This window comes from Leucoraja erinacea, chromosome 27 (assembly GCF_028641065.1).
Source record: "Leucoraja erinacea ecotype New England chromosome 27, Leri_hhj_1, whole genome shotgun sequence".
In the NCBI taxonomy this organism is placed as follows: Eukaryota; Metazoa; Chordata; class Chondrichthyes; order Rajiformes; family Rajidae; genus Leucoraja; species Leucoraja erinaceus.
This window is the reverse complement of record NC_073403.1, coordinates 8,122,093-8,134,926: the sequence shown is the minus strand read 5'-3', so window position 1 is coordinate 8,134,926 and position 12,834 is coordinate 8,122,093. Positions and strand designations below refer to the sequence as shown.

General features: G+C 38.3%; 1 protein-coding gene across 1 annotated transcript in view; it reads right to left on the bottom strand.

The window, feature by feature from the left end:
* Positions 1-12,834, bottom strand: part of LOC129710179 (DNA topoisomerase 2-alpha-like) — a 52,640-nt gene that overhangs the window by 37,693 nt on the left and 2,113 nt on the right. Inside the window, exons 2-15 of the mRNA XM_055656971.1 lie at positions 10,142-10,291; positions 9,253-9,343; positions 9,100-9,163; positions 8,530-8,650; positions 7,923-7,955; position 7,690; positions 7,000-7,097; positions 6,124-6,336; positions 5,420-5,593; positions 4,824-4,925; positions 4,047-4,184; positions 3,554-3,692; positions 2,751-2,908; positions 1,156-1,281 (exon numbers count right to left, since the gene is read on the bottom strand). Coding sequence (XP_055512946.1) covers positions 1,156-1,281; positions 2,751-2,908; positions 3,554-3,692; positions 4,047-4,184; positions 4,824-4,925; positions 5,420-5,593; positions 6,124-6,336; positions 7,000-7,097; position 7,690; positions 7,923-7,955; positions 8,530-8,650; positions 9,100-9,163; positions 9,253-9,343; positions 10,142-10,291 — 1,608 coding nt within the window. The remainder of the gene's footprint in view (positions 1-1,155; positions 1,282-2,750; positions 2,909-3,553; positions 3,693-4,046; positions 4,185-4,823; positions 4,926-5,419; positions 5,594-6,123; positions 6,337-6,999; positions 7,098-7,689; positions 7,691-7,922; positions 7,956-8,529; positions 8,651-9,099; positions 9,164-9,252; positions 9,344-10,141; positions 10,292-12,834) is intronic.

Here is a 12,834-nt window from a genome sequence, read left to right as displayed (position 1 = left end):
ATAATATTAATTTGATTTTGTAACTAATGCAATGGACATAGTATTAAAATAGTTCCGAGATGTAACTATAGCAAACAATTCTTCCAGCATTTGATTTGGCAATAAGTGCCACGCCAAATTATTGAGTTATATCTTTAGCATGCACTATTCTCATAGTTGCTACTTATGTTTTCACCAGCATTAACTTGCAGCAGTCTCGGGTGGGCGGTGAGACCAACGTCGCAGCGGCCTCTGCAGTCTGTCCCTTTTTTTTGGTCCCGTTAAGGGTATAGTTTGTAGTGGGCTTTTAAATGTGTATGTGTGTGGAGGGAGGAGACTTTTAAATCTCTTCCCTGCACGGAACCTGACCTTTTCCCTCTTGGGTCTCCGTAGTCGTTGGGGCCTAGCACCGTGGAGCGGCCTCCATCCGGAACGACCTGGGGGCTCAAGTCACGGAGCCTGCGGAGCTGCCATCGTGGAGCTGGCCAGCTTCGGAGCGTCGAGAGCTGCGGTGGCGCGCGGCTGCGACCCGACTCCGGTAGATGGTGACACCGGGAGCTCGCTGGTCCCCGGTGGGAGACTGCTTTGAGGGTCACCGGCAACGGCGAATTCTCCCGCCCGAAGTGCGGGGTTGAAAGTGACCTGGAGTGGGGCCTTACATCGCCCCGCGCGGCTTTAAATGGCCGCGGACTTGCTAGCGCCCGCCGGGGGCTTTGACTTTGACATCGGGAGAAGAATGGAGAGCAGGGGAGAGACAAGACTTTACCTTCCATCACAGTGAGGAGGAGATTCACTGGGATGGATGTTTGTGTAAATTGTGTAGGTGTGTGTCTTGGTTCTTTTCTTGCATGACTGCAGAAACCAAATTTCGTTTGAACCTCATGTGAGGTTCAAATGGCAAATAAAATGGTATTGTATTGTGAAGCTACCCGAGATAGCAGGGACGAGATTTTAATAAATACCTCTAAAAGCACAATAAAAATGTAATCCCTGTTTTGGCCTACAATATCCTACTTGATTCACTTTCTAGATCAAAGCCAGGGATTCTGTGAAAAAAAGATAGCTGTGGTGTAGCTACTAATGTATGGCAAATGTATTTTGATATTTATATATGCTGAGCTTTTACACATTGTTAAAATGAACAATCATTTCAAAGACATAATTTAGTTAAGATACCTGATCCGTCATAATCATTAATTTTCCATAACGGAGAGTCTTCAGAGATTCCTGATCTTCATAGTTCTTCTTGTATTGCAGACCAAGAATCTTTATCATGTTGTTGATCTCTACGTTTTCCATTATCTGGAAAGCAGACACATAATAATTATCACCCAACTATTTCTGATATATAACCGAAGTATAAACTGTGGTTCAGATGCACTGAAACATTTCAGGATTAAGACACAATATGCTGGAGTAACTTAGCGGGACAGGCAGCATCTCTGGAGAGAAGGAATGGGTGACGTTTCGGGTCGAGACCCTTCTTCAGACCCGAAACGTCACCCATTCCATCTCTCCAGAGATGCTGCCTGTCCCGCTGAGTTACTTCAGAATTTTGTGTCCACCTTCCGATTTAACCAGCATCTGCCATTCTTTCTTACTGAACAGGGGAGATATCCCCGGTATTCCCGTCAACGTTTATAACCATATAACAATTACAGCACTGAAACAGGCCATCTCGACCCTTCTAGTCCGTGCCGAACACGTTTATCCCTTAACCAGCATGATTAAAAAAAGGTAGATTGAGATGCGCAAATGGGTTGCTACTTAAAAAAAAAGTTTGAATAGCAAAGTGCTTTGAGATATTTTGAACAGGCCAGAAAAGACAATATTAAAATGCTAGTCCATCTTTCTCGCTAGAATTTAGAAGATTGAGGGGGGATCTTATAGAAGCTTACAGAATTCTCAGGCGGTTGGAGATACTAGATGCAGGAAGATTGTTCCTGATGTTGGGGAAGTCCAGGACAAGGGGGTCACAGTTTAAGGATAAAGGGGAAATCCTTTAGGACAGAGATGAGAAAAACATTTTTCACACAGAGCGGTGAGTCTCTGGAACTCTCTGCCACAGAAGGTAGTTGAGGCCAGTTCATTGGCTATATTTAAGGGAGTTAGATGTGGCCCTTGTGGCTAAAAGGATCAGGGGGTATGGAGAGAAGGCAGGTACAGGATACCGAGTTGGATGATCAGCCATGATCATATTGAATACAGGCTCGAAGGTCCGAATGGCCTACTCCTGCACCTATTTTCTATGTTTCTGAATAATAGGTCCTTTAATAGCCATTGGAAGCCACAGTAAAGGTAAATATGATAACCTCTTTCTCTGCTAAAATAAATTAATTAGGAATTGGACAATCCTGAAATGGATAATTAACGAAGAACTATTGTAGCTTCACAGCAGGTAACACATTTTCAACGTCTTTGCAGAAAATATAGAATTAAACTAAAATTAATCGTGGGAAATTAAGGTTGTATGACAACTTTTTTTCTAAAATTAGCAGTATTCAAAAACATATTGCAATATATTCTAGTCAATGCATCAACTAATCACCACCAAATTCAACATCATGAACAGCCACCTGTAGCTCAAAAGCACCTAAAAATCTGCCGAGCTGCTGATTATTCTTTCCACTAAACAGATATTGAGATTTAAAAAAAACTGTAAGTGATAAAGAGCAAACAGGAAATGAATGTGACAAAGCTGATGCCGCATAATTTCATTTTTGCCTTAATTAAATTTGTTGTGACTTTTTAATGCAAGTCTATAAACCCACCTGTTTGTGAGTTGCTTCTCGTACATTGAGAAGTTTTCCTCGAAGAGGAAACACGCCATATCTATCTCGTCCAACCACTCCCAGACCAGACACAGCCAAGGTCTTGGCTGAATCACCCTCAGTTAGGATGAGAGTACAACCATGAGAATGCTTAGTTCCTGTGAAAAAGGAAATTTAATCTTTACAATCACAAAATGACTTGCGTCTAAACATTAATTTAATTTATTGAATGACGGGGATCTAAAAATACAATACACTTCCAATGGAATAAGCATCAACATTTCTATTTTGTAGTTATATTCTATTAATCAAGTGTTTTTTGCATTATTTTAACATTTAGTTCAGGTGGTCTCACTAGCTTCCAGCTTTACACCACCAACCCAAATTTTCTGAGGGGAAGAGGGTCAAAAATGGTGTATCTTGGTCCTGTCCTGCCAGCTGAAACATTAACTGAAATCTAATACCATAATCACTTCAAATCTCCACTGACACATGGGCAATGGGTTGAATTTAATAAAATTAAGTTTATACATCTTGGTAACAAATCAAGCATCTAATGATACTTCTAGAATTTAAATTCAGAAACATCCGTATTAAGTTACTATCTGAAGAAGGGTCTCGACCCAAAACCAGAGTTACTCTAGCATTTTGTGTCCATCTCAAGTTACCATAACTCAGTTAAAAGCTCTCAAGACAAATTTACTTCCACACGTTAAATAAGTTGTTACTTATACAACAATTTTAAACAGGTTAAATATTAAACTTATCATGCCAAATGCTCAGAATAAGATGAAATATTATACCAGCATCGTTAGCATCATCCAACTTGGGAATACCCTTGATCTTGGTTTGTTTCGCTCCTGAGCATTTCTTATTTAGCATATTCTGGGCCTTAAACCGAACCCAATTCATGATGCTTTCAATGACACCACAGTTCATTGCCTACAACAAAATTATTCTGTTAGGTGAAATCACAATACGAGGACAGTAGCTTTAATACTTCTCATCCAAGCAATTAAGATAGAATAACTTGATTTCCCATTAAGCACAAATATTCTAAATGACGATACAGCTTCAGTAAGGTTCAAGCAGGTTTAGTGAAATGGATGTACAGTGAATGAGCCAAATATTGAGACTAATATTCACAGTTGCAATGATGTAAATGGTTCCCTTTTGCTATAGCTTCTATAATATGAAGCTAATGTACATTACTCAGATATTATACACTTTTCAATCAAATCTCTGAAAATTTATGTATTAAATTTGAAATTGTATGTAGTCAAAAGTTGAACATACCGCTTTGATGAACTTCTCAGTCAACACACATGTTGAGCCAAAGCTCTTTGCTTGAAGGGTCATGTTCTCTTTAGTCTGGGAGTCAAATGTTGGGTTTTCGATCAAACTATTCACAAAGACCCAAAGATGATTCTTCACCTGTCACAAAATCAAATTCACAGCTTTAAAAAATCACTTTAATATAAAAAACAGGTACATTAATACATAAGAAGGAACTGCAGATACATAAGAAGGAACTGCAGATGTTTAAACCAAAGGTATAGACACAAAAAGCTGGAGTAACTCAGCGGGACAGGCAGCATCTCTGGAGAGAAGGAATGAGTGATGTTTTGGGTCGAGGCTCCAGCTTTTTGTGTCTATCGTAGGTACATTAATACAATTAGAATAAGACGGATATAATAAGCAAATCAAATAGAATACTGTCAAGCCTTACTAAAAAGAGATCACAAACTGCCTATTGTAATAAACAATTCCAAAGATATTTTGTAAAAAAGGTATGCAGATGACAGATTGGGAACCTAGCCAAGAAGTATCACGGCTAGTTCTAATGTAGCACTATTTTCTAAAGTTTAGTTGGCAGACTAGTATATTATTTCTAAATTGGAGGGCTTAAGGATTAAATTTATAAGATTGTCAGAGTGAAGTGTTAGTGGAGAATCAATCCTATGGTTACCCTCAGACAATTGGAAATCAGTGCATTTTGTTGGTTACGCCCAAAAGATGCAATTAATTTTAAGACTAAGATATTGCTATTCAGCACTTTTAGGCGATTCTTACCTGAAATGGTTTTATAGCCACGCCTCCTTTGTTTTTTTTCTTGACAACCTCAATTAACTTGTGAACCAGTTGGTCAGTAATATAGTCAACATGCCGACCACCCTGCAAAATCAAAACAGTCAAATAGTTCACCTTTGGCAGAAATGTTCTCAATCATTTGGCACCAAATTCTGAAAGTAATTTTGCTAAATTATGCAACTGAAATCTTGAAGATGTTATCCAGTTTAGCTGGATAACAAAGGCAAGTACTAGTAGACACAACATGCTGGAGTAACTCAGCGGGACAGGCAGAATCTCTGGAGCGAAGGAATGGGTGATGAGATCCTGCTTCAGATTGAAGAAGGGTCTGGACCCGAAATGTCACCCATTTAACATAGGTAATAAATAAGTTACTGTAATTGTTGAGTAAGAGCCGATTGATAGTCTCCTATTCAAACTACTGCCTGCATGAGGTCAATTAACTGAATATAGAAGCAAAAACCTTAGACTTCTAAGGTCTGTGTTGTTCAGCCCCTCTTTGACTAAACCCATTAAGCCAACAGGGGAATCGCTTAGTCATATTTTCTATTTGACAATTGCACTAAATTATAGTTTACCTTTGTGGTAGCAATGCTATTTGCAAAGCTTATCTGCTGGAAGCCTTTCTCACTCATCGTCACACAGATTTCCCACCGATTGTTAGCAACTTCATGGATTATCTTGAGTGGGCTACCTGTTTCATCCACTTTGCCACTCAAGTAAAGATCCACATAACTACGGAATCCAGAAACCTACAAGTTGAAAAACAGGATATTGCCATTTCAGTTATTGTCTATTTGGGGATAATTTTGTATAATGTAATTAAATATTTAAAATGTTACAAAAGGATTTTTATTCTCTCACTGAAATTCTAGAGCAGAAAGGGGAATGCTAAATATCCAAGTTGTTAATATTTACACTATCCACTTGCCTTCTTATTCAATAAATGATACGTTAAAAAATAATTAAACTAAGTACGTAAACTAACCTGTCCTGAAAACATTAATTTTTTAAACAAGCAAAAATGCATTAACGATTAAAAATGCATTATTTTGTGTGTGCCATACAGTGTAAATGATAGTTCATGCGAGTAATTTCTTTGTATACAATATTAAAATTAGAGCAGATCAACATAAGAATTACAAAACCTACAAAATTATTTAACTAGGAAACAGATAAACACTTAAAATCCTCTCAATATGGCTTCAAAAAAGATAATTGATCAAATAGATGCATCAATACACTGCAGATGAAACACCCAGCTATATTATGTGAAACGTACAGGTAACTTCTTGCCATTTAGAAAAACTTTCACTCCTTTGCATGTGCCAGCAATATCATATGCTCTTCTTGACATAATTGCCACAATGTCCTTATCAAGAGACTGCATTTTGAATTTTGGGAGATCAGGTTGAAAAGTGATACAAGTGTAGTCATCACCATCAAAGTATTTGATTTTAGCTTCTTGTGCATATCCCATATTGTCCTTCCAGGTCTACAGAGGTAAGCAAAATACAATTAGAAGAGTTCAACCCTTGAATGAATAACATAATAGTTTTAAATAAAAATGTAATGAACTGAAGAATATATGACTAATTAAAATGTAATATGCTCAGTAAAAAGGTACACAGTGAAAGACTGTTTCAAATGTGCAGAACTAGGGTCATATTTTCAGAACAGCTCAACTACTTTAAACTGAGATAGGAGAAATGTATTTACATGTTGTGAATCAGTAAAGTTCTGTAATAAAGAGCTCAGTTGTTGAATACATTTAAAACAGAAGTTTTTAGATCTTTGGACCCCAGATGAGATATAATCTTACAGAATTGCATAATGTGCTAGAGGGATCTTATTTTCAAGTGCTAAGGAAATTTGATGGATTTTAGATTGCGCAATGACCCTGCTATGTGATCATAACAGATTAGAAGGCCATCTGAACCACCTTTCCTCCAGTTTTATCATAACTCACTCTTTAATGTTTTCTGTATACCACAGCAAACATAATTCAAATGGTCGTGCTAGAGAAAACTTTTATATAGTGTGTTCTCAACGGACCTTCATGGCTGCAAACGCTACATTATTGTATTGAGCATAACTAATATTAAAGTTTAACCAAAAGGAATCAATTTCATTTAAAATGATCAAGAGCTTAATTTACCTGTTTGAAACATTTCTTATATTCCCTACAAGCTGTTTCCACAGTAAACTTTGTACTGAAAATGTTGCATAGTTTTGCACCATATCCATTTCGACCACCTGAAAGAAAAAAAAAGTATTCTCTCATTTTGTTTATTCAAAAAGGCAAAAGTTGATGATGTCAAAATAGTAACTTACAAAATTATTTTAAAAAAAAATGTTATTTGGGCAATTGCATATACCCCATGTCAGTAAGCATAAGATCCAAATACAAAGTGTAAACAAATCATCACATCAGTATGAATCACAACGTTTGTACATTTCTATCTCACAGAACCATGCTACAATTTAGTGATGGATTTTCATCCCAAATTAACTGTTCTCAATGTCTACCTTGCAGGCTCATGTATCTTAAATAACAAAGCATCATAGAACGTAGTAGGAATTTTCCCTCTTGGATTGCATAGCATATAGTAATGTATCCACTGACTAGTGATTAACTTTCAATTATTAGGTACAATGGTCGTACTAGCTCTTCCTTAAAATTAAAAGCAAAATATTTTGCCTTTGGAATCGATATAATTTCTAAATCAGATTTCAAATTAGGCAAACTCCCAAGTAATGGTGAATACAGAATAGGACCTGGGATCCATGTCTCTGCTGACTAGTGCCAATTTAAACTAATCCCACCTGCCTGTATGTGACATGTAACCCTCCATTGCCCAAATGTTCATGTGCCTATCTAAAACATCAATATAGCATGTCTGCTTCTATCTAACAGTGCACTCCAAGCATTTACTACAGTGCATACAAACTTTCCCTGCATGCCTCTTTTGAACTTTGACATCTCAGCTTAAAGCTAAGGTCTCTTGTGCTTGACATTTTTACCATTGGAAAAAGATTATGTATCCCATCATATATCAAGCCCTGAAAAGCAAAACACACCAGTAATTTCTTCTGTTCATCATTATAAGTTTGCTGGATCAGAGCCCAAAATGAGATGAGGAACAAAAAAAATCATACGCGCGCCAACCCAAGGGAGGATGCTAAAAATGCATTTCTTTGTCTCTGTATGTGATTTCATGTGCTCAAAAAAAACAGTACTATTTTCAAGAATATTTGTACTAGCTCAGCAAAATAAAAAATGGAAGCAAAATAGTACAAGAAAATGGAATCGATATAAAAATTTCTAAATCACATTTCACAATTAGGCAAAACTCCCAAGTAATGGTGAATGAATAAGGGAAATAGGAAGTTCACTCTAATGTTTGCTGACTAGTGCCAAATTAAAACTAATCCCACCTGCCTGTATGTGACATGTAACCCTCCATTCATATAGCATGTCTACTATCTAACTGTGCTATAAATACTCCAAGTTGCATTTACTACAAAGCATACAGGATTAATCCTTATGCCTCTTGCATTTATTTTCTTTTTAAAGACACTCCAGCTTCAATGTTGACTTTGTCTCTTTCGTAACTTCAGCTGCTTCTGTTCATCACTCTCAGAATTTATAAACTTCAAAATCAGAGCCCCCTTGCTGGAGGGTAACTTTCTTCAGCTGCCCAAAAGCTGCCCAAAAAATGAGATGAGGAACAAAAACCTTCTCCACTTTATGCTCCACAACAGGAATCCCCTTTCCATTATTCCATACAGTAATTGTGTTGTTTTCACTGTGAATGGAAAAATGTAATTATTTGTGTGCTTCGGGCCATTCTGTTCTACAGTACTATTTTCAAGAATATTTGTACAGTAAACAGCAAAATGCTTAATGGAAATCAGTGAAGTACAAGAAGATGGAGCACAGTTTTTTTCCTGCACATCACAAGTACTATAGGACATAAAAATAACTGATAATAAGCTAAATAGAATTCACTCTAATGTTTGAGAAAATAGTCAACCTAACATATCAGCAGCATTCTATTATGCATGTATGATTTATGACAGGTAACCTATTCATTGGACATGCCTCCACAATGTTCCTGCAATATACCTACTACACAGTACTGTCTATAAATAGTGCAAGTTGCTGTGTAAAGAGACAAAGTTTCAGGATTAATGGTTATGCAATTGCACTTTATTTTGAACGTAATAAAATAAAAATAAATTTTAAAGCACTTACGGGTCAATGTTGACTTTGATGCAGGACATGTTTTTGTCTCTCTGCTTGTTATCAGCTGCATTCACTATTTAAAATAAGTTAGGTTAATTTCGCATTATTCTTTTTCTGTTCAATTCAAAATTTAGAAAGATAACAAAGCTTTACCCTACATACCTAGAATTTCATCAAATATCTTGTACAAACCAGGAACAAAAGCTACATCTCTGCAATTTAATCCAATTTCTTCATCGTACACCCACATTTGCTGTAAAGGAAGTTAAATATCATTATAATTTATTACTGTTCAACCAAATTGTTTCTTTCTCATTTATACTTTCAAAGATATTCAATAAATTTCAGGAGAATTAAAACCTGGTGTCTTAGAAGAAAGGCGTCTCAAAATTGACATGTATTGCAAGCTAGATTAGGGGCAAACCAGTGTAGGGAAAAATGGCAAATTCCTGTTGCTTGTTATTATCGCTGTGCAGCATTAGAAAATTTGTATGTGAACATTACATCAATGGACAAGTGGACCTGGCAGCAAAGCATACTGCACCATCTTGATATTTAAAAAAGGTACACATACTGAGTGTCAAACTCATGGAAACAAATTCCAGGGCCACAAAGTTATAAATAGTGCTCAATTTAAAGTGTTTAGAATTTAAACGCTTACAAAATAAATTATACACTAAAATCAAATATTTTTAGTTGACTACAAAGTAAGAGATAGGTCAACACTATTACTTGCTATTCTTACAATCCTGCACATATACCCCACTTAATCTCAATTCTCCCTTAAATTATATTTACAAGGTTGTGATGCCAACTAAAACAAATTATTGATACTAACATGATTTTTGAAATATTAGAAAAAAATAATAAGATATTCAAAATAGTTCCAAATCACAATTGGAATTATTCTTTTAAAGTAACCCAATTCATTTTGGTGCAGTAACGATCTTGTGAAAAATAAACAAAATATAGTACGTGTTTGTATGTTTCATATTATATAAAAATATTACATCAGTATTTAAATTTATTGTGCAAAAATAATAATCTCTACCTGTGTAACAGGTTCCACAGAGCCAATATAACTGTCAGGACGGAGCAAAATATGCTCCAACTGTGTCTTCTTCTGGTATACTCTTTCAACCGACAATTTTTGATCATTAGCTCCTTTCTTCACCTTAGTGAGTTGATTGGGAAACAAAGGCTGTATGAAGATGAAAATAAAATTAAGACACATTGACAAAATATACATTAAAATTATACACATGGTGTAAGTATCATGGTTGGCGTATAAGCATCTTTAATGTTCAGGTCACCATCATATAAGCAATACATCATACATTCAGCTACTGAAGACAGTAGGCGAGTTCGTACACTATAAAACATGCGTTAGACGGAGTTATAATTACTAAGCAGTCTTAGTGGCTAACATGCAATAGCCAATCTACATCTCTTCTTGTAGAAATGAAAAAAGCAACTAGGGCACGTTAAACGGTAAGCTGAGGGAATAGTAGGGTTAAACAAAATCGCCATATCCATTGGGTGGCCCACTGACCCGCCCGGTCCTCGTGCAGTAGGTAGCTGCCTCATCACCCTTTCCTTCCGAAAAGACGGAGGCTGGTAATACCACGGGAGACCCAATGGGACCGTGGGGAGAGACCGCCACGGGGTGCTCGGGGTACCGGTTACAACAGGAGACGCTGGAGCAGACCGACGCAGAGTGGGCGGACTTGGAAGCGACAGGTGATGGAACTGGTGCAACAGGCGTTGGTTTGAACACAAGCTGTGGGGCATCAGGACCCTGGGGCGCCGGACGATGTTCCTTCACTGGAAGGTGTTGGCGGTTGCGTCTGTAGAGGACACCCTTGACTTCGATCAGATAGGACCGTGGTTCCTTTGATGGGCCATGAATATGTCCCAATTTGGTATGTCCTTTGTCAGTTTGTAGGCGTACCACTTGTCCTTATATGCTGGTCTTGTCATAGAAACGCTTCGGTGTGTCGCATTTAAACTGCACTCGTTTTTGTATCACAGTGGGGGAGCGGACTTGCGGCTGCAAGGCAACAATGTCTGGCGGGACATTAGACGTTGGGCGGGGCAGCCAAGAATGTTCTCTTGAAAAGTTCCATAAGTTTAGCAAGTCCAGGTAGATGTCGGATTTCTCTAGGAAGCATCGTTCCACGAGGTGACGTCGGTTGGGACTGGCAGTTCATTGATGGCTGCAGTCTTTAACAGATCAGGTTTTAATCCGTTGCTGGTGAATACATGATGCCAACCTAAAGTTGGTGACTTCCGATACCCGTAATTTGCATTTCAGAGGGTTGAGTTTCAGGTTAATGTCTCTGGCATGTTTCAGTATCTTCTTTAGGTTGGCATCATGTTCGGCCACATCACGTCCGTAGACTAAGATGTCGTCAACAATGATGGCACATGGATGTTCCGCGAACAGTTGTTCCATTGCGCGCTGGAAGTTTATGCCAAAAGGCATCCTTAAAAATCTGTAGTGTCCAAATGGCGTGGAAAAAGTTGTCAGGGCAGACGATGCCTGGTCCAGTGGTATTTGCCAGAAAGAGCTTTTGGCGTCCAGGACCGATGCATTTCCGATTTGCGCAGCTACGTCTTCGGTGGTTCTCATCGGGTAGCATGGGCGTTTGATTGCTGTGTTTAAATCGTTGGGGTTGATGCAGAATCGCAACTCTTCCTTGTTTTTCTTGGTGGTCATGGAGACCCAGTCAGAGGGTTCACCGGCCTCGGCAATGACTCCAATGGAGACATTGCATTTAAGCTTGGTGTGTATTTTCTTCTGCATGCCATGGGGAACGCGGTGGGGTGCACAAACTATTGGTGTGACTGCATGATCCACAGTGATCTTGTATATCGTGGGTAGATTGCCGAGTTTGTCATCGAACAGGTACTGGAATTGGGTGATTTCACCAAAGGTCAAATGAGCGTAGATCCCCCCTCACGTGACCGAAAATTTTAACTGGAGGGCATCTCTCAGTTTGGTACATGTAAGTGAATGGGGAAACACGCACTTTCCCACCCGTTAAAAACATGGAAAACGGCTGATTTTGGAGCTGAAATTTTCTGTGCTAGTCGGGGTGACCGTGAAGCACAGCGACCTAAATTTTCAGGCAAAAAAAAAGATAGTTAATAATGCCTTACTTTTGATGAAATTCAGCGAGCAAACGCGATAATTCCCGATATTTTGGATCTTAAAATCACCACGGCAAATGTCAGCTGTTCACTTTTGATGAAATTCTAGCTTCAGTTCCCTCTTGTAATTAACCTCACTTTCTATCTTTTTTTTGCCTGAAAATTTAGGTCGCTGTGCTTCACGGTCACCCCGACTAGCACAGAAAATTTCAGCTCAAAGATCGGCCGTTTTCCATGTTTTTAACGGGTGGGAAAGTGCGTGTTTCCCCATTCACTTACATGTACCAAACTGAGAGATGTCCTCCAGTTAAAATTTTCGGTCACGTGAGGGGGGATCTACGCTCATTTGACCTTTGGTGAAATCACCCTATAGCATCTGCTGTGTTGGTTCCTCTGTTGGGCAGAGTTTGTGGACAACACGCCCGAAATAAACCAGCCCCAGGTCATGACATGCGTTGATGCCAAGCAGGGTTTGAGTTTGGTTGGACAATGTAAAACATCAGTTTTTCATTTATTCATTGATCAATTCATATTGATTGTGGTCTGCCGTTGAGGAAGTTGAGGATCCAGTTACATAAAGAGCAGAACCCA